This window comes from Oncorhynchus masou, chromosome 13, assembly GCF_036934945.1.
Source record: "Oncorhynchus masou masou isolate Uvic2021 chromosome 13, UVic_Omas_1.1, whole genome shotgun sequence".
Taxonomy (NCBI): domain Eukaryota; kingdom Metazoa; phylum Chordata; class Actinopteri; order Salmoniformes; family Salmonidae; genus Oncorhynchus; species Oncorhynchus masou.
In genome coordinates this window covers 41,377,327-41,399,571 of record NC_088224.1, presented here as the reverse complement: position 1 = coordinate 41,399,571, position 22,245 = coordinate 41,377,327, and the positions used below count along the sequence as shown (strand labels likewise).

The 22,245-nt window shown below is 42.7% G+C and overlaps 2 protein-coding genes across 2 annotated transcripts in view; both read right to left on the bottom strand.

The window, feature by feature from the left end:
- Positions 1-887: 887 nt before the first annotated feature.
- LOC135552338 (proline-rich transmembrane protein 1-like) lies at positions 888-9,997 on the bottom strand. Its single transcript, XM_064983901.1, has 4 exons — positions 8,752-9,997; positions 7,093-7,544; positions 6,230-6,400; positions 888-5,759 (listed from the first exon to the last, which is right to left on the bottom strand). Exons 2-4 carry the CDS (start codon positions 7,516-7,518, stop codon positions 5,583-5,585), a joined length of 774 nt encoding a protein of 257 aa, XP_064839973.1. The 5' UTR covers positions 7,519-7,544; positions 8,752-9,997; the 3' UTR covers positions 888-5,582.
- An 88-nt stretch (positions 9,998-10,085) lies between these two features.
- The window catches only part of LOC135552334 (superkiller complex protein 2-like), a 48,984-nt gene continuing 36,824 nt past the window's right edge, over positions 10,086-22,245 (bottom strand). The window contains exons 26-29 of the mRNA XM_064983898.1: positions 21,775-21,885; positions 20,013-20,231; positions 13,543-13,683; positions 10,086-10,666 (exon numbers count right to left, since the gene is read on the bottom strand). Coding sequence (XP_064839970.1) covers positions 10,466-10,666; positions 13,543-13,683; positions 20,013-20,231; positions 21,775-21,885 — 672 coding nt within the window. The 3' untranslated portion in view covers positions 10,086-10,465. The remainder of the gene's footprint in view (positions 10,667-13,542; positions 13,684-20,012; positions 20,232-21,774; positions 21,886-22,245) is intronic.

Genomic DNA, 22,245 nt, shown 5'->3' with positions numbered 1-22,245 from the left:
AAGACATTTTGGGAGTGCATTTAGATCAACAGGGCAGAGTATGAATAAGAATATGTTCTTAACTGACTTGTCTAGTTAAATAAAGGTTAAATAAATACAAATAAAAAGGTTTTGGGGAGATATAAAAGAGAGTGGGGGCAAGAGTGAACAGATTCATTGATGCAGAGAAAGTATTAAGCTCAAGGGGTCAACATGAATCCTTGATCTTGGCTGACTGCACAGCTACACAGAAGGAGCATGTGGCACACAGTTTCATTCATTGCCCATCGTTATTAATCAGCCTTGACGCAACTGCTGAGGTGATTGGCTCATAAGTATCCGGTGCTCGGCCCGATGACACAAACACACACAGTGAGCGACAGTGCAGGTCCGCTCAAGGGAGGCAGGGAGGTGTAGTGGAACAGAGATGCATGTTGCGACAGACCAAGTAAAACGATCGCAGAGATGCTGGGTCGCTCTTCGGGAGGCTAAATGACCATCTGTGTTCCTGCAGACACAGTCTGGCCTGGTCCCACCACCTCCCTCTCTATCTCAGAGGAGGCTGGTGGGAGGAGCAATAGGAGGACGGGCTCATTGTAATGTGTGGAATAGAATAAATGGAACAGAGTCAAATGTGTTTGATGTGTTTGATACCGTTCCATTGATTTCACTCCAGCTACAATGAGCCCGTCCTTCTATAGCTCCTCTCACCAGCCTCCTCCCACCAGATATTGAGTGATCGTTCATGTTCTGACAGTGAGAGAAGAGATACAGGGATGGAGGAATCCGGGCCAACTATAAATATGCACCTAAGAGATGTAGGGAGTGGAAAGGCCACAGAGAGAGAGTGGGAGAGAGTGAAAGACAGAGAGCGAGATAGCTGTAGAGTACACATCACTGTTACCTACTCTTGCACAAAAAAAAAACAATTTTATTCAAACGACTCAATTCATACACGACAGATGCATGTGTAATATCCATGAACAGAAATAAACCCCAAGAAAAGTACATGTACACTGTGATTCGCCAGCCAATTTGAAAATGCCAATCCATTACATTTACAAGCTCAGAGAAAAGGTATGAATACTGCAAAGAAGCAGTAGCATTTGCCCAGCCTGTCATCTTAAATGACATCGAACGGCCTCACAAAACAAGTATGTGGGGAGAGAACAGTGTAGATCTAAACACAACTAGATATGTGAGGAGTGAGAGAGAGAGAGAGAAAGCATAAGAACATTCCATACCGATACATCTCTTGTATAGAGGTGAGTAACAGCACTACGGGTCACAGTACTGTGCTTACTTTGCACTCAACATATTTCTAGAACACCGTGTTATCAGTATAAGAACATATTCTCCAAATACAATGTACATTATAAATATAGTAATGATAATCAAATGTAAAAGAGATTTCCAAGTAACAGAATAATAACCATAGTAGTAATACTAATTTAATAATACTTTTGGAATAAAACGTCACCATAATAACAATATTCAAATCTGTAATCATGGTCCTTCACGAGAAACAATACATTTTCGATATCTCTGAATAACTTTATCATAGGAATTGAACACAGAGAAGCAGATCAGAGATATGTCGAGAACTACGGTTCCAATTTTGCAATGGACATCAGAAAGAGAGACAGAGAGAAATAGAGGGGGTCTATTGGGGTAATAGACAAATTGAGGAGAGTAAAATGCTAGTGTACTGTATTATTAGGCATAGATTTTTTTCTCTCTCCTCAGAGACATTCGTTTTCAGTGCCACCATCAGTATTTCTGCTTGACTGATTCCGTCTCAGGTCATTTTAGTTCACGCTGTTACGCGGCAACGCTCTTGGCTCTCCAACACGAGGCAGCACACCTCATAAAGTGATAGGCTAGATTGGAGACCAAATGTGTTTGACGCAACCCTTATTATCAGATAAGACAATTTGGGAAAAGCTGAGAGAATTGTAATAATGGCGTGCATTACAGAGTATTGTCTGTGGCATATAAGTTCTTTGTCTACAACCTTTTACTCTGAGAAACTATTAACTAAGATAATACTATTTTATTGGCTATTATAACCATTAATATTAACAAAACATTATTTGCAAAAGCTGCAATTTCTCAAATTTATACTACACTAGCCCTATTTATAATTACATAGCCTTTTTAATCTTGCGTCCGTCCAAGCACTTTCCATCAAATGTGTAGCTTTTTTCTTAGTACTGCAATACTTTATTCTATATGAAATTAGAAAATGGACCAACCACTTCAATTAGACAAGCAACTGTTGTTCTAAATGTGTCTATTTCTACAATTATACAATTGTCTATTGGAGTGTATAAAAACAATTCTAAGCCTGCTGACATTAGCCAATGTGTACAAAGTAATTATGTCAGTTTCTGTGCTATGTCAACGCTGGGAAGTGCAAGTCATCACAAACGTCATCAAATGTAATGTAAACTCAGCAAAAAAAGAAAGGTCCCCTTTTCAGGACCCTGTCTTTCAAAGATCATTTGTAAAAATCCAAACAACTTCACAGATCTTCATTGTAAAGTGTTTGAACACTGCTTCCCATGCTTGTTCAATGAACCATGAACAATTAATGAACATGCACCTGTGGAACGGTCGTTAACACACTAACAGCTTACAGACGGTAGACAATTAAGGTCACAGTTATGAAAACTTCGGAAATTAAAGAAAAACACCAAAAGAACGATGCCCAGGGTCCCCGCTCATCTGCGTGAACGTGCCTTAGGCATGCTGCAAGGAGGCATGAGGACTGCAGATGTGGCCAGGGCAATAAATTGCAATGTCCGTACCGAGAGAAGCCTAAGACAGCGCAACAGGGAGACAGGACGGACAGCTGATCGTCCTCGCAGTGGCAGACCCCGTGTAACACTTGCACCCAATCGGTACATCCGAACATCACACCTGCCAGGAAAGGTACAGGATGGCAACAACAACTGCCCGAGTTACACCAGGAACGCACAATCCCTCCATCAGTGCTCAGACTGTCCGCATTAGGCTGAGGGAGGCTGGACTGAGGGCTTGTAGGCCTGTTGTAAGGCAGGTCCTCACCAGACATCACCGGCAACAACGTTGCCTATGGGCACAAACCCACCGTCGCTGAACCAGACAAGACTGGCAAAAAGTGCTCTTCACTGACGAGTTGTGGTTCTCTCTCACCAGGGGTGATGGTCGGATTCGCGTTTATCATAGAAGGTATGAGCGTTACACCGAGGCCTGTACTCTGGAGCTGGATCGATTTAAAGGTGGAGGGTTCGTCATGGTCTGGGGTGGTGTGTCACAGCATCATCGGACTGAGCTTGTTGTCATTGCAGGAAATCTCAATGCTGTGCGTTACAGGTAAGACATTCTACTCCCTCATGTGGTACCCTTCCTGCAGGCTCATCCTGACATGGCCCTCCAGCATGACAATGCCACCAGCCATACTGCTCGTTCTGTGCATGATTTCCTGCAAGACAGGAATGTCAGTGTTCTGCAATGGCCAGCAAAGAACCTGGATCTCAATCCTATTGAGCACGCCTGGGACCTGTTGGATCGGAGGGTGAGGGCTAAGGCTATTCCTCCCAGAAATGTCCGGGAACTTGCAGGTGCCTTGGTGGAAGAGTGGGGTAACATCTCACAGCAAGAACTGGCAACACTGCAGTACTTAATGCAGCTGGTGGCCGCACCAGATACTGAATGTTACTTTTGATTTTAACCCCCCCCCCCCCTTTGTTTAAGGACACATTATTCCATTTCTGTCCGTCACGTCTGTGGAACTTGTTCAGTTTATGTCTCAGTTGTTGAATCTTATGTTCATACAAATATTTACACATGTCAAGTTTGCTGAAAATAAACGCTGTTGACAGTGAGCTGACATTTATTTTTTTGCTGAGTTTAGTTAAGGTTTTGTAGGCCAATAGGGGTACAATAAACTATTGATTTCAACTAAAACATAATGGTGACATGCTAATAATCTATGAAAAAATAAATATTATAAATAAACTAATAAATTATAATATACCTAAATACATACATAAATAAAGTGAACAAGTATTAAACAATCTTATGCAACAAACAATTTGTCAATGTAGCTAAAATAGTCACATGTCATATAAAAAAGGCGGGAGAAAAGACACGGTCACAGTACACCCTATGGTGTATCCCTCCGCCAGCACAACTTTAAAATAGAGATGTCATCTCACAAGAAAAATCCCAATCTTTTTGTCCACAATTTCCATATATTAATCTCATAATAAGACAACAATATGTCTTTATTTACTTTCCATTTGATTGTGTGTAAAATGAATACTGATAATTTGTATCCCTCCATACCTACGTCTGTTTGGCAGTCTTATACTATAATTTATACTATCCATTTAATAAATATTTTTTAAATACTATCGTTAGATGCGGGTGTTTATGAAAATCATAAATCAAAAACTATAAATGACTCAACACAATTCAATAAAAGTATTTATATTAGAAGTAATTCAAAACAACCTCCTTACACAATACTATTTATATATGGCACTAATGTCAGTCATGATTTGTGATCTTTTTGGCAGTTTTGTGAAGGCTTAAATAGTTTATCAAGATACAGTGTGATCCATGGTTTGGTCTACCTAGGTTCAAGGGGACCATAAATTCATCTGTAATTCCTAGTTAAAGGGCAATTCTGACACTTTTCAACCTCATATTCATTATCTCCAGTACCATACCAGGGTAGCCTAGTGGTTAGAGCGTTGGACTAGTAACCGGAAGGTTGCAAGTTCAAATCCCCGAGCTGACAAGGTACAAATCTGTCGTTCTGTCCCTGAACAAGGCAGTTTCCCCACTGTTCCTAGGCCGTCATTGAAAATAAGAATATGTTCTTAACTGACTTGCCTAGTTAAATAAAGGTAAAAATAAAAATACCAGTGTCTACATAACTGAAAATTGCACTTTTCTATGCTCTGTGGTTAAAAAGAGAAGGTCCTAAAGATTATTCTCTGTGATAAGGCAGGAGGAAAAGTAAGGAAAACTGATTTTCAAAACCTGCAACGAGTTTCTAGCCAGATGGAGGGCATTTTCTTACTCCCCACGTCACTGTGAATCTCATTGTTTTTGAAAATCCGTTATTTTTTTGTTGTACTTTTGATGATGTCATGTGCCATTTTCACATATGTAGACACTGGTACTGTGCTATAGATAATGAAAATGAGGTTGAAATGTGGTGGAATTGCCCTTTAATGCCTCTGTGTATGTACTCTGTTTCCCCCATAAGTGCTATGGAGCGCTATTATATCCGAGTGTAAATGGTAAGTAATACTGGCAAATAATGTGTATCTATTTGTTTTGGCAATTGAATATAAGTGTGATTGGTTCTCAACCCGTTAGTAGTTAGTAGGTCAGGTCAGTACTGTATACAGTACACAGGGTGCATACACACACACACACACACACACACACACACACACACACACACACACACACACACACACACACACACATATATATACACCCCCCAATATAACATACCAGTTTCAGAGAGTGAATTCCGGTGCTCTTATTCTTCAATCTCCACCCAAAACTACACATCCCATGATACCACACTGTGTTATGTATTAGGGTTCCCAGTCATCGTCATGGTGTTGGGAGGCGATGATGACTACCACGGTGAGGATGGTACACAGGACGATGGAGGCAATGCCCACCGCCAGGCTAATGAAGGAGAAGTTACGCGCCTCGCGGGACGCTATCTCTGCCGTCACCATGTCCCCCCTGGCCACTGCTGTACGCACCTGAGGGGGGGGGGGGGAGAAGGAGGGAGAGAACTGAACCTTAAACTGAATTTAGTTGAGAGAGGGAGAGAGTGGAGTTGACAATAGTACATACTCACACAAAAAGCCACAAAACACAGTTTATCAGGCCTTAAATTAAACAACCATAATAATAATAATGGTTCAAGTCCCAAATTTGCAGGGCTATTTATGCCTGGCTGTCAGCTTAGCTCAACTCAAACAAATCGGAAGGAAAGCCCAATGCAAAAATCAATTTTAGCCTGTGTAAACAATGCTGCAATTACATAATGTAGACTGTTGTAGAGTCTTGTGCATAATGATCAGGCTAACCATCAAAGCCAGCATATAAAAAATAAACATAATACTGTAATAAACAGAGAAACAACAAAACAATCAATCATTTCCCTAAAAATTACTAGCTAGCTAACAAACATACTGTGCAGACAATTCTGTGCTAGCCTAACACCAACCTGTACTGCCTTGATGATGGCTATGATTCCTGTGGGCCAGAAGCAGCAGACGGTGGTGAGCACAGCGATGGGCAGGTAGTCGTGAGGCGGGCGCCGGGGCTCCATCAGAGCCATGCCATGGGGCATCTGCATGCCCATCTGACCCTGGGGCATCCCCTGGTAGGGCTGTCCCTGTGTAAGAGAGTGAAAGAGAGAGAGAGAGAGAGAGAGAGAGATGTAAATCAAGCATCTCAGAGTAGGAGTGCTTATCTAGGATCAGGTCCCCCCTTGTCCATGTAATCTTATTCATTGTGATCTACAAGGCAAAACTGATCCAAGAACGGTACTCCTACTGTGAGATGCTTGATCTCTTTATGGCCACTGACCTTGGAAAAGCCTTTTTGGATTTCTCTGTACCCCTCAAGAGGTGCAAACCACTGTTTACTTTCCACAGCCTTAACCTAAGAACCAATGGAAATTGGCTTGTGTGGGTGACTCGTTCTCTATTCGATTAAGAAAGGAAATGCCGGGTCATTATAATGCTGCGCCTGCTCCCGTGATTTACTACTGCATCATGATGATACACAAACATATACCATGGCATGGTTGAATACTTGTTTCTGATTGGCTTGAAGGGCATTCTAGAGCATTAGCCCCTTCTTGATTATCCCTTACAGAATGTATCATGGTGCAGAAGTAAAACACTGGGGAGCAGTATTATACCTTGTGCGGGCCTTTCCGTTCTTGTATATTTTTCCCCAACCAGCACCGGTGTTCTAAAGAATCAGATGAGCATACCACCCTCATATGCTTCGTTCTCTTTTCTACAAACACAAAATGCTTTGGAATAATTACTGCTATCGTAGATGAATACACTGACTCACCGACGCCATGGGGTAGACAGGAACATAGGCTGTGCAGGGCTGCAGCTGGAGAGGGTATCCTGGTTGAAAATACCCTACAGGGGCATGTGGGACCCCCCCTCCCGGGCCCTGGGTCTGGACTGTGTAGCCCTGTGGGGCCCCTGGGTGTCCGTAGGAGCCATTGTGGAACTGGGTCTCCTGGTAGCCATCGGAGCCAGGGGGCGGGGGTGGAGGGGGGTAGTTGGGCTGGGGGCCACAGCTGGGCGGAGGGCCCATGTTGGGGTGCTGCATGTTGGGGTGCTGCATGTTGGGGTGCTGCATGTTGGGGTGCTGCATGTTGGGGTGCTGCATGTTGGGGTGCTGCATGTTGGGGTGTTGTTGGCCAATGTTAGGGTCCTGGGATGGGAGGTATGGAGGGGGCTGCATTTGCTGCATGGGTTGGGACATGGCCTGCCGATTAGAGTCTTCCAGACCTGAGAGAGGAAGAGATGGAAAGAAATTAGAGAGAGAAATAAATATGCGAGTGAGTGAGTGAGTCGGCAGAAATGTTATCTAACTAGCCATCACTCCGACATTTTGGTCACCGCTTACGCAATACAAGCACTATAATAGGTTTGTCACCTACGGGTATGTAAACCACACAAATGTATGTAGAGTGTGAAAACGTTGAATACATTTCACACACAAAGAGAAACAAAAGGAACCACGTTCACACAGTAGCCAGGTTGACTTTGTACAGTACAGCAATAAACAGCATGCTGACTAGCCTATTCAGCAGATGATATGAGAGAGAGAGAGAGAGAGAGAGAGAGAGAGAGAGAGAGAGAGAGAGAGAGAGAGAGAGAGAGAGAGAGAGTTGTGCTTGGGGATACACACCATTACATAACCCACTAACACTGTCACCACAGCCAGAGTAAGACCACTCAAACACAGAAGGGGGATGGGATCCTGACACAGCGGGAGGGACACCTTTCAAGGGTACATGGCGCACATCAGGGACTGAATGTGAAACAGGGAAATCTGATTCATAGGATGCAACGGGAGAGATAGTCAAATAAAAAAGGAGAGAGGACAACAGTGAAGAAAGGAAGGGTTATAGTGGATGAATGGGGGATAAGTGATAGGAGTTCATATGAATCTGATAGTGAACTAATGCACTAATGTATACTTTCATTGACTGTTTGAATTAATGGCCCATTCACAACTAAGGCATATACCAGATAGCATACTACTCAGTAGTCTAATGGTGATGGAAAGTCATCAAAGAACATATATTGTTTGATCATTCCAAATGTCTTATGTTGTAGATCTCTAGTCAAATTTGTATAGGATTTCTTTGGGTGTCTATAATTAAGATGAGCTGATTCCTTTGAGAGGGGGAATAGTCCTATATATGTTGCCATCTCTCCATAAATAACAATACGATTCTATCTGGCATGTTTTATCATCCATATTGGATTACAATGTTCTGCTATTCCCGAAAAACCTCAACTGTCTGTTTGTGTCTATCACGTGATACAGCTATATGGCCTATAAACTTCATTCATTGGTGTGATGGTGCATGCCATGAACATGCAGGCAGGCCTCTAGACAGGGCTTTTCCAACCGAAACCTGTTTTCTGTGCTACAGGCTTTCATTTAGAATTAGGGAGGCATCTCACTCAGTAGCATGGCTCTTACCTTGATAACCTCCTAGGATACAGTGAATCCAAGGGAGTTAAAGAGAGAAATTAAGCAAATTATTGTGCTGCATTTCTTATGTTAACATCACACGCTCACGTTCATTCGCCCTAATACACTGTACAAACGCACGCAAATCCGCCCACACTCACGGAAACAAACACACGCACGCAAACCCTTATTTCATTGTAGTTATTTAAATAAATGTGCATGCATAGGCAATTAAATAGAGCGTACCCTATTGGGAATAAAATAACATAGCAGACTACAGATGTAGGACATGCAGATAAATAGAAGGAAGAGTTTGTCGGAGATGTTGACATGGGGAGGTGAAAACAGAGAAGATGGAAACAGAGATATCATACGTCACCAAGTAGCCAATTGTTAGTTATGCACCACAAAAAAACCTACCAAAACAACCTATAGTCAAACAATTATCCCAAATGTACACATGTATCACAATCCAAAGGAGAGAAAATACAGCGGGGGAGGGGAAAAATTGGCTCAATTATCAATTACAGTGCTGACATAAAAGACGCAACAGAACAAGAGAAAAAAAGCTTACCGTGTTTTTCAGACATTTCGTGCAGTCAGAACAAAACTCCCCTCTAAACAATTTAATGTAAATATTCTTATTCCTCCAAAACGAATTTTGGTAAATCCTCTTACAGAAAAAATATGAAATTATGGAGACTTAATTTCCAGCTAATTTAAATCCATATTTGTTGTATCCCCACATCCGTTGCCTATAATAACGGTATCACGTTATAACTTTAGTATATGATAACCGCCAATTGAATTATCCGATGATCATGACCAATAGGAAATAAATGTCCAGTTTTTTCACACTCTCTGTAGCTGATACATCCACAGTAACAGCGGAAAATAGGTTTCTCCAATGCATCTCTCGTTACATTGAATTAATCAGACACAAAGCTATCGTTGTCTTAAAGAGACAGCCGAGACTGGGAAATACATATGCCACTGAGCTGGAAACCCCGAAACAAACCCTTTAAAGAGATGACCGGATATTGGATTTGAATACTTTTTATGCTATGCTGACAACTCTTTATACCCGTGGCTTGCTGTCATAACATGAGCATGAGTCAAGAACGGATCATGATTTTGATTAGGGTTAGATAGTTGACTGTAAATGACATTGTGTTTCACAGAATAGGATATGTACAGATTGTTGTTCCTACAGTATACAGCAAGAGCAATAGTTAACAGTGTCATAATGTTTAAACCAATGTCAGACTCATGCATACAGCCACTTACTCAGACAATCACAGGAGCCCTTGGGGGACAATTGCTAAAAACAAAGTACTCTAAAATGTTAGTCCACAGTGGATTTTATTACTGTACAATAAATTACAAATAATTTCATTATCATTACTACTTTGGTCTGATTTTTTAAAGAGCATTCCCTTTCCATGTCCAGGAATTTAATTAGGACTCAGGTAAACAATACTATGTCCATACAATCGCACACAAACACACACACCTCCCTCATACACTCACCCATTCTCCCACCATGCTCACACACATTGATCGAGCTTGGGACTTGGCTCAGGCACCTTGGCACTCTCTCACCTACAATACCGTACCTACATCCTCTCTATCTCCTCCTCTCCACACTCTTTCACCTACAATACAAACACTATCTACACCCGCTCTCGCTCTCCCTCTTTCCCCCATTCACTCCCTTCCCATCTCAGTGTGTGTAGAGCGAAGCAGTGAACACGATGTCTCTGCGAATGGCCAGGGAGGCCTTCTCCATCTTGCTGCCCAGGACCGAGTCTCCCACGATGCGGGCTGCCTGGCGCACCTCCTTCAGCACCTCGTCGAGTCTCTGGATGCAGCGCACCACCGTGCCCTCCTGGACGTCTGTTAACTGTGCAATCTCTGCAAATGGCTGGAGTAGGAAATAGGAAAGTATACCAGTTAATTTAGACACAGTTGAGTACAGGACAGGACTGCTGCCTTCTTGGTCTCTCCAGTATTTGTTACCTTTATTTTACTAGGCAAGTCAGTTAAGAACAAATTCTTATTTACAATGACGGCCTAGAAACACCTAGAAACAGTGGGTTAACTGTCTTATCCAGGGACAGAACAACGGCTTTTTTTTTTACCTTGTCAGCTCTAGCAACCTTTCGGTTTCTGGCCCAACGCTCTAACCACTAGGCTACCTGCCTCCCCGACACTCTGCATCTCTTTTTAAATAAATAGGCCAGGAAGTAGGGATACCAGTTAGTTTAAACTTATGATAAAGTACAGCAGGGGTTCCCAAACATTTTTGGCCCGTGACCCCATTTTTATATATTAAAAAAAATATCAACCCCATCAAGTAAAAAAAGTGATGTAATCAAAGCAAAATGTTAACTTTTTTTGAAAGGGGCTATGACAGTCTATTTCAAATCAATCTGCCAGTAGTTTTGACAGTATTTCAATCTGAAGGAAATATGGTTTGACAAAACTAAAATCAGAAAGGTATTAGGAAGTTCAGAAGATCATCAGGCAATAATTTGGTATGAACTTCTGTGTTGAAAAGACCATCAGTAATCACATTTCTGTCAAGACTTCGTCCGAAGTTGGTCCCTCTCCTTGTTCGGGCGGCATTCGGCGGTCTACGTCACCGACCTTCGAGACATCGCTGATCCACTTTTCATTTTCCATTGGTTTTGTCTTGTCTTCCATCACACCTGGTTCCAATTCCATCAATTACATGTTGTGTATTTAACCCTCTGTCCCCCCCATGTCCTTGACCGTAATTGTTTCTTGTCTTGCTTGTGCGCGGTATGCTGGTGATAACCGGGTTTTGTTTGACCCATTTCATGTATTGTTCTGTTGACGGTGGTTTTTTGTTTATTAAACGACACCGTTGTAAATCAGTTTTCGCTCTCCTGCGCCTGACTTCTCTGCCGCCAGAGAAGCAATAAGCTTTATCACCTGTAGCATAGTGGCTATAACACGTACACAGGCTGAAACATGGGTTTTATCCACCTGCATTTAACCCATTGGACACAACATCCTGATTGTTATCATTATTAACTTATTATAAATATAAATAATAACATAACATAATAATAATAATAATAATAACATAATAATTTTGTTTATTACAAAGTACACTACATATACAACAGTATGTGGACACCCCTTCAAATTTGTGGATTCGGCTATTTCAGCCACACACGTTGCTGACATGTGTATAACATCGAGCACACAGCCATGCAGTCTCCATAGACAAACATTGGCAATAGAATGGCCTTACCGAAGAGCTCCGTGACTTTCAACGTGGCACCGGTATATGATGCCACCTTTCCAACAAGTCAGTTCGTCACATTTCTGCCCTACTAGAGCTTCCACGGTGAACTGTAAGTGCTGTTATTGTGAAGTGGAAACGTCTAAGAGCAAGTGGTAGGCCATACAAGCTCATAAATTGCCTGTCCTCGGTTGCAACACTCACTACCGAGTTCCAAACGGCCTCTGGAAGCAACGTCAGCACTAGAACTGCTTGTCGGGAGATTCATGAAATGGGTTTCCATGGCTGAGCAGCCGCACAGAAGTCAAGAGTAGTGTAAAGCTCGCCGCCATTGGACTCTGCAGCAGTGGAAGCTCGTTCTCTGAAGTGATTTAATCACGCTTCACCATCTGGCAGGATGGCCAGGAGAACGCTACCTGCACCAATACAAAGTGCGTGATAATGGAGGAATAATGGTTTAGGGATGTTTTTCATGGTTCGGGCTAGGCCCCTTAGTTCCAGTGAAGGGAAATCATAACGCTACAGCATACAATGACATTCTAGACGATACTGTGCTTTAACTTTGTGGCAACAGTTTGGGGAAGGAACTCGCTGGTTCCAGCATGATAATGCCCCCATGCACAAAGCAAGGTTCATACAGAAATGGTTTGTCAAGAGCCCTGACCTCAAACCCATGGAACACCTTTGGGTTAATTTGGAACACCGACTGCGAGCCAGGCCTTATCACCCAACATCAGCACCTGACCTCACCAATGCGCTTGTGGCTGAATGGAAGCATGACCCCGCAGCAATGTTCCAACATCTAGTAGAAAGCCTTCCCAGAACAGTGAAGGCTGTTATAGCAGCAAAGGGGGGACCAACTCCATATTAATGCCCATGAATTTAGAATGAGATGTTTGACGAGCTGTTGTCCATATACTTTTGGTCATGTTGTGTATGTCATTGCCCTTTTAAGACACCAGTGTCCCCTTTGAGCTCTGTTGCAGTGATGGGCATTTAGTCTTTTCTGTGACCCGGATCACTTGGCTCCATTCACCTAAAAGAGTTGTTCATTTGGCTCTTCATTCAGTAATGCTTAGAAATGTACCTAAAACCATAAAAAATGGTTAATCTCTAATGTAAAGCCTAAAACGTTGCCTACCATTGTCAATTTAATGCACCATTTTTTTTGTGTGTGGACCAGAATGAGGCTCTCTCCTCAATATATTGTTTCTGCACTGAGGAATTACCATCTTCAGAGAATCTTTTTAACACTTATCTGCAGATAATTGATGCCCCCCCTAAATGGATAGAAACATAACTCCTGATGAAGATCTTTTAGGGGGCAGGTTTTTGGGGATTTGAGGGGCCAGGTTCCAGGACACGGGATTAAGCCTAGTTCTGGAGTACAAAGCACTTTAAAATGGACATGCTTTTCGGTCCAGGACTAGGCTTATTCTGTGTCCAGGAAACTGTCCACGAGTGTCTTGATTGAAATGAGGTCAATCAAGAAGAGTCTAAAATTACAGTTCGCTTACGCCACTCACCATGCCTCTGGCCCAGCAGTACACCACTTCGGTCAGACCAAACTTGAACTGGCCCACAAATTCTTCAGCTGTCTGGGTTATCCCACAGTCCCTCTGCAGTTCCCCAATACGCTGGGCCACTGCCAGCACTCTCTCAATACCCTATGGGAGAGAGGAAAGGAGAGAGCCGAGGGAGAGAGGTGGCAAAAGAAGAAAGTAATAGACGGGGCACACCGAGTGGGGTAATGTAAGGAGAAGGGCAAAGAAGGAGTGAGGAGAGAGATATGAGGTAGTAATAAGGGAGGTAGAAATGGGGCACAGTCAAAAGTGGGTTAATACAAGGAGAAGGACAGAGAAGAGTGGAGATGGAGAGCGATAGAGAGCGGAATAATAGAGACAAAGGCAGATAGACACAGATTAGTCATACAAGGAGCACTTAAACACGTGACACTTTCCAATCACATCCGCCTTACTTTGCCCACTCCACTTCAACCTCAGCCTCCCCTCTGTTAAGTGTTAAGCTGCACGTCATCTGAAATCCCACTCGGAGCCCTGTTACCTGTGTTGGGTGATTGTGTTCCCTGTCAGAGATTACTGTTCCTTGCTGCTCGCCCCTTGGATGGTACCTTTCTAAACCACTCCAGACATGGCTCTCACCTCGCCCATCACTAATTCAGCCCCTCTTTAGAGCACTTCCATGTTTCAGGGCTTCAGGGGAGTGTGTATCGGGTGTGGCGCCCTTGTTGCGGGGTAAGACCGCTGTGTGCGTCTAGCCTGAGCTCAAACCAGTGTGTGTATCACTAGAAGCCAACATGTCCATCCATGTACATTACAGATGACACATCGAAATGTATAGTTACAGTGCTTTCTGAAAGTATTCACACCCCTTTACGTTCTCCACATTTTGTTGTGTAACAGCCTGAATTAAAAATATATTTAAATGAGATGTTGTGTTACTGATCTTCACACAATACTCCATAATGTAAAGGTGGAATTTTGTTTGTAGAATGATTTACAATTTAATACAAAATTGAAAGCTGAGTCAATGAGTATTCAACCACTTGTTATGGCAAGCCTAAATAAGTTCAGGGGTAAAAATGTGCTTAACAAATCACATAAGTTACATGAACTCATTCCATGTTCAATAATAGAATTTAACATGATTTCTTTATGACAACCCCATCTCTGTAGCCCCACACTTACATATAATTGTAAGGTCCCTCAATCGAGCAGTGATTTTCAAACACAGATTAAACCACAAAGACCAGGGAGGTTTATCATTGCCACGCAAAGAAGGTCACCGATTGGCAGATGTGTAAAAAGCACACTGAATATCCCTTTGAGCATCTTACTGGTAAGAAGAGGGGTGGGGGTGTATGCCTTATGGCTAACGAGGCATGGTGCGATGAAAGAAACATACAGGAACTCAAATCCTTCTGTTCACCTGATTTAGAATTCCTCACAATCAAATGTAGACCGCATTATCTACCAAGAAAATTCTCTTCGATTATAATCACAGCCGTATATATCCCCCCCCCCAAGCAGACACATCGATGGCTCTGAACAAACTTTATTTAACTCTTTGCAAACTGGAAACCATTTATCCGGAGGCTGCATTCATTGTTGCTGGGGATTTTAACAAGGCTAATCTGAAAACAAGACTCCCTAAATTTTATCAGCATATCGATTGCGCAACCAGGGGCGGAAAAACCTTGGATCACTGTTACTCTAACTTCCGCGACGCATATAAGGCCCTGCCCCGCCCCCTTTCGGAAAAGCTGACCACGACTCCATTTTGCTGATACCTGCCTAAAGACAGAAACTAAAAAAAGAAGCTCCCACGCTGAGGTCTGTCCAACGCTGGTCCGACCAAGCTGACTCCACACACCAAGACTGCTTCCATCACGTGGACTGGGACATGTTTCGTATTGCGTCAGATAACAACTTTGACGAATACGCTGATTCGGTGTGCGAGTTCATTAGAACGTGCGTTGAAGATGTCGTTCCCATAGCAACGATTAAAACATTCCCTAACCAGAAACCGTGGATTGATGGCAGCATTCGCGTGAAACTGAAAGCGCGAACCACTGCTTTCAATCAGGGCAAGGTGTCTGGTAACATGACTGAATACAAACAGTGCAGCTATTCCCTCCGTAAGGCTATCAAACAAGCTAAGCGTCAGTACAGAGACAAAGTAGAATCTCAATTCAACGGCTCAGACACAAGAGGCATGTGGCAGGGTCTACAGTCAATCACGGACTACAGGAAGAAATCCAGCCCAGTCACGGACTAGGATGTCTTGCTCCCAGGCAGACTAAATAACTTTTTTGCCCGCTTTGAGGACAATACAGTGCCACTGACACGGCCTGCAACGGAAACATGCGGTCTCTCATTCACTGCAGCCGAGGTGAGTAAAACATTTAAACGTGTTAACCCTCGCAAGGCTGCAGGCCCAGACGGCATCCCCAGCCGCGCCCTCAGAGCATGCGCAGACCAGCTGGTTGGTGTGTTTACGGACATATTCAATCAATCCCTATACCAGTCTGCTGTTCCCACATGCTTCAAGAGGGCCACCATTGTTCCTGTTCCCAAGAAAGCTAAGGTAACTGAGCTAAACGACTACCGCCCCGTAGCACTCACTTCCGTCATCATGAAGTGCTTTGAGAGACTAGTCAAGGACCATATCACTTCCACCCTACCTGACACCCTAGACCCACTCCAATTTGCTTACCGCCCAAATAGGTCCACAGACGATGCAATCTCAACCACACTGCACACTGCCCTAACCCATCTGAACAAGAGGAATACCTATGTGAGAATGCTGTTCATCGACTACAGCTCGGCATTCAACACCATAGTACCCTCCAAGCTCGTCATCAAGCTCGAGACCCTGGGTCTCGACCCCGCCCTGTGCAACTGGGTACTGGACTTCCTGACGGGCCGCCCCCAGGTGGTGAGGTTAGGTAACAACATCTCCTCCCCGCTGATCCTCAACACTGGGGCCCCACAAGGGTGCGTTCTGAGCCCTCTCCTGTACTCCCTGTTCACCCACGACTGCGTGGCCACGCACGCCTCCAACTCAATCATCAAGTTTGCGGACGACACAACAGTGATAGGCTTGATTACCAACAACGACGAGACGGCCTACAGGGAGGAGGTGAGGGCCCTCGGAGTGTGGTGTCAGGAAAATAACCTCACACTCAACGTCAACAAAACTAAGGAGATGATTGTGGACTTCAGGAAACAGCAGAGGGAACACCCCCCTATCCACATCGATGGAACAGTAGTGGAGAGAGTAGCAAGTTTTAAGTTCCTTGGCATACACATCACAGACAAACTGAATTGGTCCACTCACACAGACAGCATCGTGAAGAAGGCGCTGAAGAAGGTGCTGAAGAAATTCGGCTTGTCACCAAAAGCACTCACAAACTTCTACAGATGCACAATCGAGAGCATCCTGGCGGGCTGTATCACCGCCTGGTACGGCAACTGCTCCGCCCACAACCGTAAGGCTCTCCAGAGGGTAGTGAGGTCTGCACAACGCATCACCGGGGGCAAACTACCTGCCCTCCAGGACACCTACACCACCCGATGTTACAGGAAGGCCATAAAGATCATCAAGGACATCAACCACCCGAGCCACTGCCTGTTCACCCCGCTATCATCCAGAAGGCGAGGTCAGTACAGGTGCATCAAAGCTGGGACCGAGAGACTGAAAAACAGCTTCTATCTCAAGGCCATCAGACTGTTAAACAGCCACCACTAACATTGAGTGGCTGCTGCCAACACACTGACACTGACTCAACTCCAGCCACTTTAATAATGGGAATTGATGGGAAATGTAAATATATCACTAGCCACTTTAAACAATGCTACCTTATATAATGTTACTTACCCTACATTATTCATCTCATATGCATACGTATATACTGTACTCTATATCATCGACTGCATCCTTAGGTAATACATGTATCTCTAGCCACTTTAACTATGCCACTTTGTTTACATACTCATCTCATATGTATATACTGTACTCGATACCATCTAATATATCTTGCCTATGCTGCTCTGTACCATCACTCATTCATATATCCTTATGTACATATTCTTTATCCCCTTACACTGTGTATAAGACAGTAGTTTAGGAATTGTTAGTTAGATTACTTGTTGGTTATTACTGCATTGTCGGAACTAGAAGCACAAACATTTTGCTACACTCACATTAACATCTGCTAACCATGTGTATGTGACAAATAAAATTTGATTTGATTTGAGCATGGTGAAGTTATTAATTACACTTTGGATGGTGTATCAATACACCCAGTCACAACAAACATACAGGCGTCCTTTCTAACTCCGTTGCTGGAGGAAGGATACTGCTCAGGGATTTCACCATGAGGCCAATGGTGATTTTAAAACAGTTAGAGTTTCATGGTGAGAGTCTAAAACTGTTAGAATAATGTCTGTGAGTGTAACAGAACTGATTTGGCAGGCGAAACCCCGAGCACAATCCATCCAGGGAATATTTATTTTGAGGTCATTGTGTTTTCCAATAGTTTTCTATGGGAAGCCCTTTTTATGAGGAACCTGGTTGCAGTTCCTATGGCTTCCACTAGATGTCAACAGTTTTTAGAAATTGGTTGATTTTTTTCTTTTGAGAAATTAAGAAGTAGGGCTATTCATTGTGCCACTCCAGGTGGACTCTACTGTTTTGGTGCGCGTGAACTGGAACGCGCTTCAACTTTTTTCGTGAATGTTGAATATTGATATTCCTGTAGTTTGAATTTGGCCCGCTGCCATTTCACTGGATGTTGTCAAATCAATCCCGCTAAAGGGATTGGCGAGTGAAGGGATCCATAAGAGGTTTAAAAGCCAGGGAAAATGCAGTGCACCAAATTCAAATAAATAAATAAATAAAAACTTTCATTAAATCACACATGTAAGATACCAAATTAAAGCTACACGTGCTGTGAATCCAGCCAACATGTCAGATTTCAAAAAGGCTTTTCGGCGAAAGCAAACAATGCTATTATCTGAGGATAGCACCTCCGTAGGCGTGACACAAAACGCAGAAAAACAAATATAATTCATGCCTTACCTTTGACGAGCTTCTTTTGTTGGCACTCCAATATGTCCCATAAACATCACGAATGGTCCTTTTGTTCAATTAATTCCGTCGATATATATCCAAAATATCCATTTATTTGGCGTGTTTGATCCAGAAAAACACTGGTTCCAACTTGAGCAACGTGACTACAAAATATCTCAAAAGTTAGCTGTAAACTTTGCCAAAACGTTTCAAACTACTTTTGTAATAGAACTATAGGTATTTTTAATGTAAATAATCGATCAAATTGAAGACAGGATGATCTGTGTTCAATACAGGAAGAAAACAAACTGAAGCATGCTTTCTGGTCACGTGTCTATATTTAACAGTACACTTCAAGTTACCCTCGTTCAAGATGGCCGTACTTCTTCATTACATAAAGGAATAACCTCAACCAATTTCTAAAGACTTGACATCCAGTGGACGCAATAGGAACTGCAAGAAAGTCCCTTAGAAATCTGGATTCCCAATGAAAACCCATTGAAAAGAGAGTGACCTCAAAAAAAATAATCTGAATGGTTTGTCCTCTGGGTTTCGTCTGCTAAATAAGTTCTGTAATACTCACAGACATGATTCAAACAGTTTCAGAAACGTCAGAGTGTTTTCTATCCAAATGTACTAATATGCAGTATGAGAAGCAGGCAGTTGAATTTGGGCATGCATTTCATCCGGACGTGAAAATACTGCCCCCTGTCACCAAGAAGTTAAAGGAAAACACAAACCAAAAACTATTTGTTAGTATTTGTTTCATTAGTCCATTGTTTGATAAAGTCCCACATTTTTTTGCATGTCAGCCATCAAGTTAAGATATAGAAATACAGCTGGTATGATTCATTATGCATTTGACGCAGAACCCACAGCTATAATCACTGCCAAATGTGCTTCTGCAAAGCATTCACTAAGGGGTGTGAATATTTATGTATATGAGATATTTCTGAATTTCATTTTCAATAAATTTGCAGACATTTCTAAAAGCATGTTTTCACTTTGTCATTATGGGGTACTGAGTGTAGATGGGTAAGAAAAAATGGTTGCACAACCTTCACAACTATAACACATAGGGGACAGACACAAGAACACAAAAAAGTGTAACCTCAACCCTACCCCTGTAGGCAACCAAGCACATTCTACCACCCCAACACACACACAGGGAGAATCTCAATTGCATTTCATTAAATTACTTGCGTCCTCTCTCCTCGGATCCTTCTTAAAACCCATTGGATGAGGTCAGAGGGAGGGACCTCTGATCTTCTCATTCAATGGGTTTTGATAAGGAGGCAAAAAAAAGGACCCAAGGAACCAAGGAAATGCATTCTCACACACTCTCATCCCTACCCCTCTCCCCCTAAACTCAACCCCCCCCCCCCCCCCAGTTCCCCCATACCTCCTGCAGTGTGTTGGTGATGTGGGGCTCCACCTGGGTCTTCTGTTGAAAGACCAGACAGGACAGCAGGGCGGCGCTCTCCTCAGGGGCCAGGGGACTCAGGGCGTTCTCAAACAGTAGCTCTGTGAGGAGCAGCTCATGGCTACTGATCTGGCAGGCCACCCTGCCCTTCAGCTGCACAGCACCGCTATTGTCCACGTACTGCAAGGACTGGAGGACCTGGTGATGGGGGATAATGCCTTTATTACACTAGTGTTACATAGTGATGGATCATTTGCGAAGGAAAGGCTGTTTTTAAATAGATATTTTTGATGAATGTCGGGAACAGAATTGGATCTTTGAACAAGTCGTTAATTTGGCTCCCTGATTTGCATACTGTTACTTCAGATTTTTGAGCTCCAGACAAAAATTATCTGCAGATATGTTTTCTAACTTCTCTGACGATGGTAATTCCTCATTGCATGAACAAAATACAGTGACAAGAGAGCCTCTTTCTGGTCCACACACATTTTTGCAGTGCGTTAAAAACATTTAATTTGGTCAGTTAAAAATGTATTCGAACTCAACGTCACGGACTGACATAATGGCAGGCAACTTTGTAGGCTTTACATCAGAGATGATCAATTATTCATGTTTTTGGGTACATTTTAAGCACTACTGAACAGTTTTTTTCTTACAGTCGAGGATTGGAAGCCCGCATTTTACATTCATAAACCATGTGGCGGGCACTTCCAAAACATTTCACGAGCCATTAACCATTTGTTTTACACCTTGTTCAGTCATGCTTGTTACCTCATTACCTATCTATCTAACAACCTGGTAACTTTATCAGTATATCCAAACATCTAGGGGCATAGAAAGAGAGGAAAAGGGATAGCTTCTTCAGGAGATCAACGATCATAGCAATGAATGAATGACTGATCTCTTGCATGTTATAATCACAAACTTGACAATTGTGTACAATTCCAATAGGAAAATAGTGCTTCTACATAATGTAGAAACATAATATTCCACAAATGACTTCATTTCAATGACAGGTATTTCTGTCAACATTTAAGCGTTTTATAATAAACAAATATATTTACAGGGTTAAATATTAGTTCCTAGGGAACAACATGAGCTTCAGAAGTTGCTACAATGTATATATGCTATATCTCAATCTATTAAAAAAATAACATTTTCTGCTGCTTCTAAATTGTATGCTTTTTAAAGTTGGGAGCACCAGTGCAACCAATGGAAAATTAATGTGTATGAACTAGTTAAAGCTACAATATGTCACTTTTTGGGGTGACAACCAAATTCACACAGAAATGTGAGTTAGAGATCTGTCATTCCCTTTGAAAGAAAAGTAGTTATGTTCTGTGTGTGCTATTTCTATGCCTCTCATTCTTAAAATTTACTTTTGGTTCAGTACATAAGCTTCAAACAGCTGAAAATACAATAATTTTGGTTCTGGAAAATATATTTCACAGCGGTTTAGATGGTACACTGATTCTCCACACAATGACAGCTTGTTTTGTCACAAACTGAAATAAGGGAAACTATTAGGATTTTTAGCATATAGGAAATGGCAGAGCGATTTCTGCATATTACACCTTTAAATCAAATCAAATGTATTTTATAAAGCCTTTTTACATCAGCAGTTGTCAAAAAGTGCTTTACAGATACCCAGCCTAAATAGATACCCAGATACCCTAAATAGATACCCAGATACCCTGAATTTAATATTGGATCGCATTAAGACGATGGAAGTCAGACATACCTTGATTCTCTGGTGGTACTCTGGCAGTAGAGACAGGGACTGATCTGAGATGAGGAAGAGCAGTTTGTCCAGCTCCTCCTGAACACTCATCCTCTCCTGCACCCGCAGAAACTGTGGAAAAAGGGTGAAAAATTCTATACAACAGTATGTGGACACACCTTCAAATGAGTGGATTTGCCTATTTCAGCCACACACGTTGCCGACAGGTGTATAAAAATCAAGCACACAGCCATGCAATCTCCATAGACAAACACTGGCAGTACAATGGCCTTACTGAAGACCTCAGTGACTTTCAACGTGGCACCGTTATAGGGTGCCACCTTTCCAACAAGTCAGTTCGTCAAATGTCTGCCCTGCTGGAGCTGCCACGGTGAACTGTAAGTGCTGTTATTGTGGAAACGTCTCGGAACAACAACGGCTTAGCCGTGAATTGGAAGCATAATGATCTGGGGCTGTTTTTCATAGTTCGGG

What these genes read in the sequence shown, in the direction of transcription:
- LOC135552338 (XM_064983901.1), bottom strand. Translation starts at nt 7,518, where the DNA reads ATGTCCCAACCCATGCAGCAAATGCAGCCCCCTCCATACCTCCCATCC. An exon ending in CTGTCTACCCCATGGCGTCG is followed by an intron (nt 6,401 to 7,092) that starts GTGAGTCAGTGT and finishes TCTCTTACACAG; the next exon opens with GGACAGCCCTACCAGGGGAT. An exon ending in CCATCATCAAGGCAGTACAG is followed by an intron (nt 5,760 to 6,229) that starts GTTGGTGTTAGG and finishes CCCCCCCCTCAG; the next exon opens with GTGCGTACAGCAGTGGCCAG.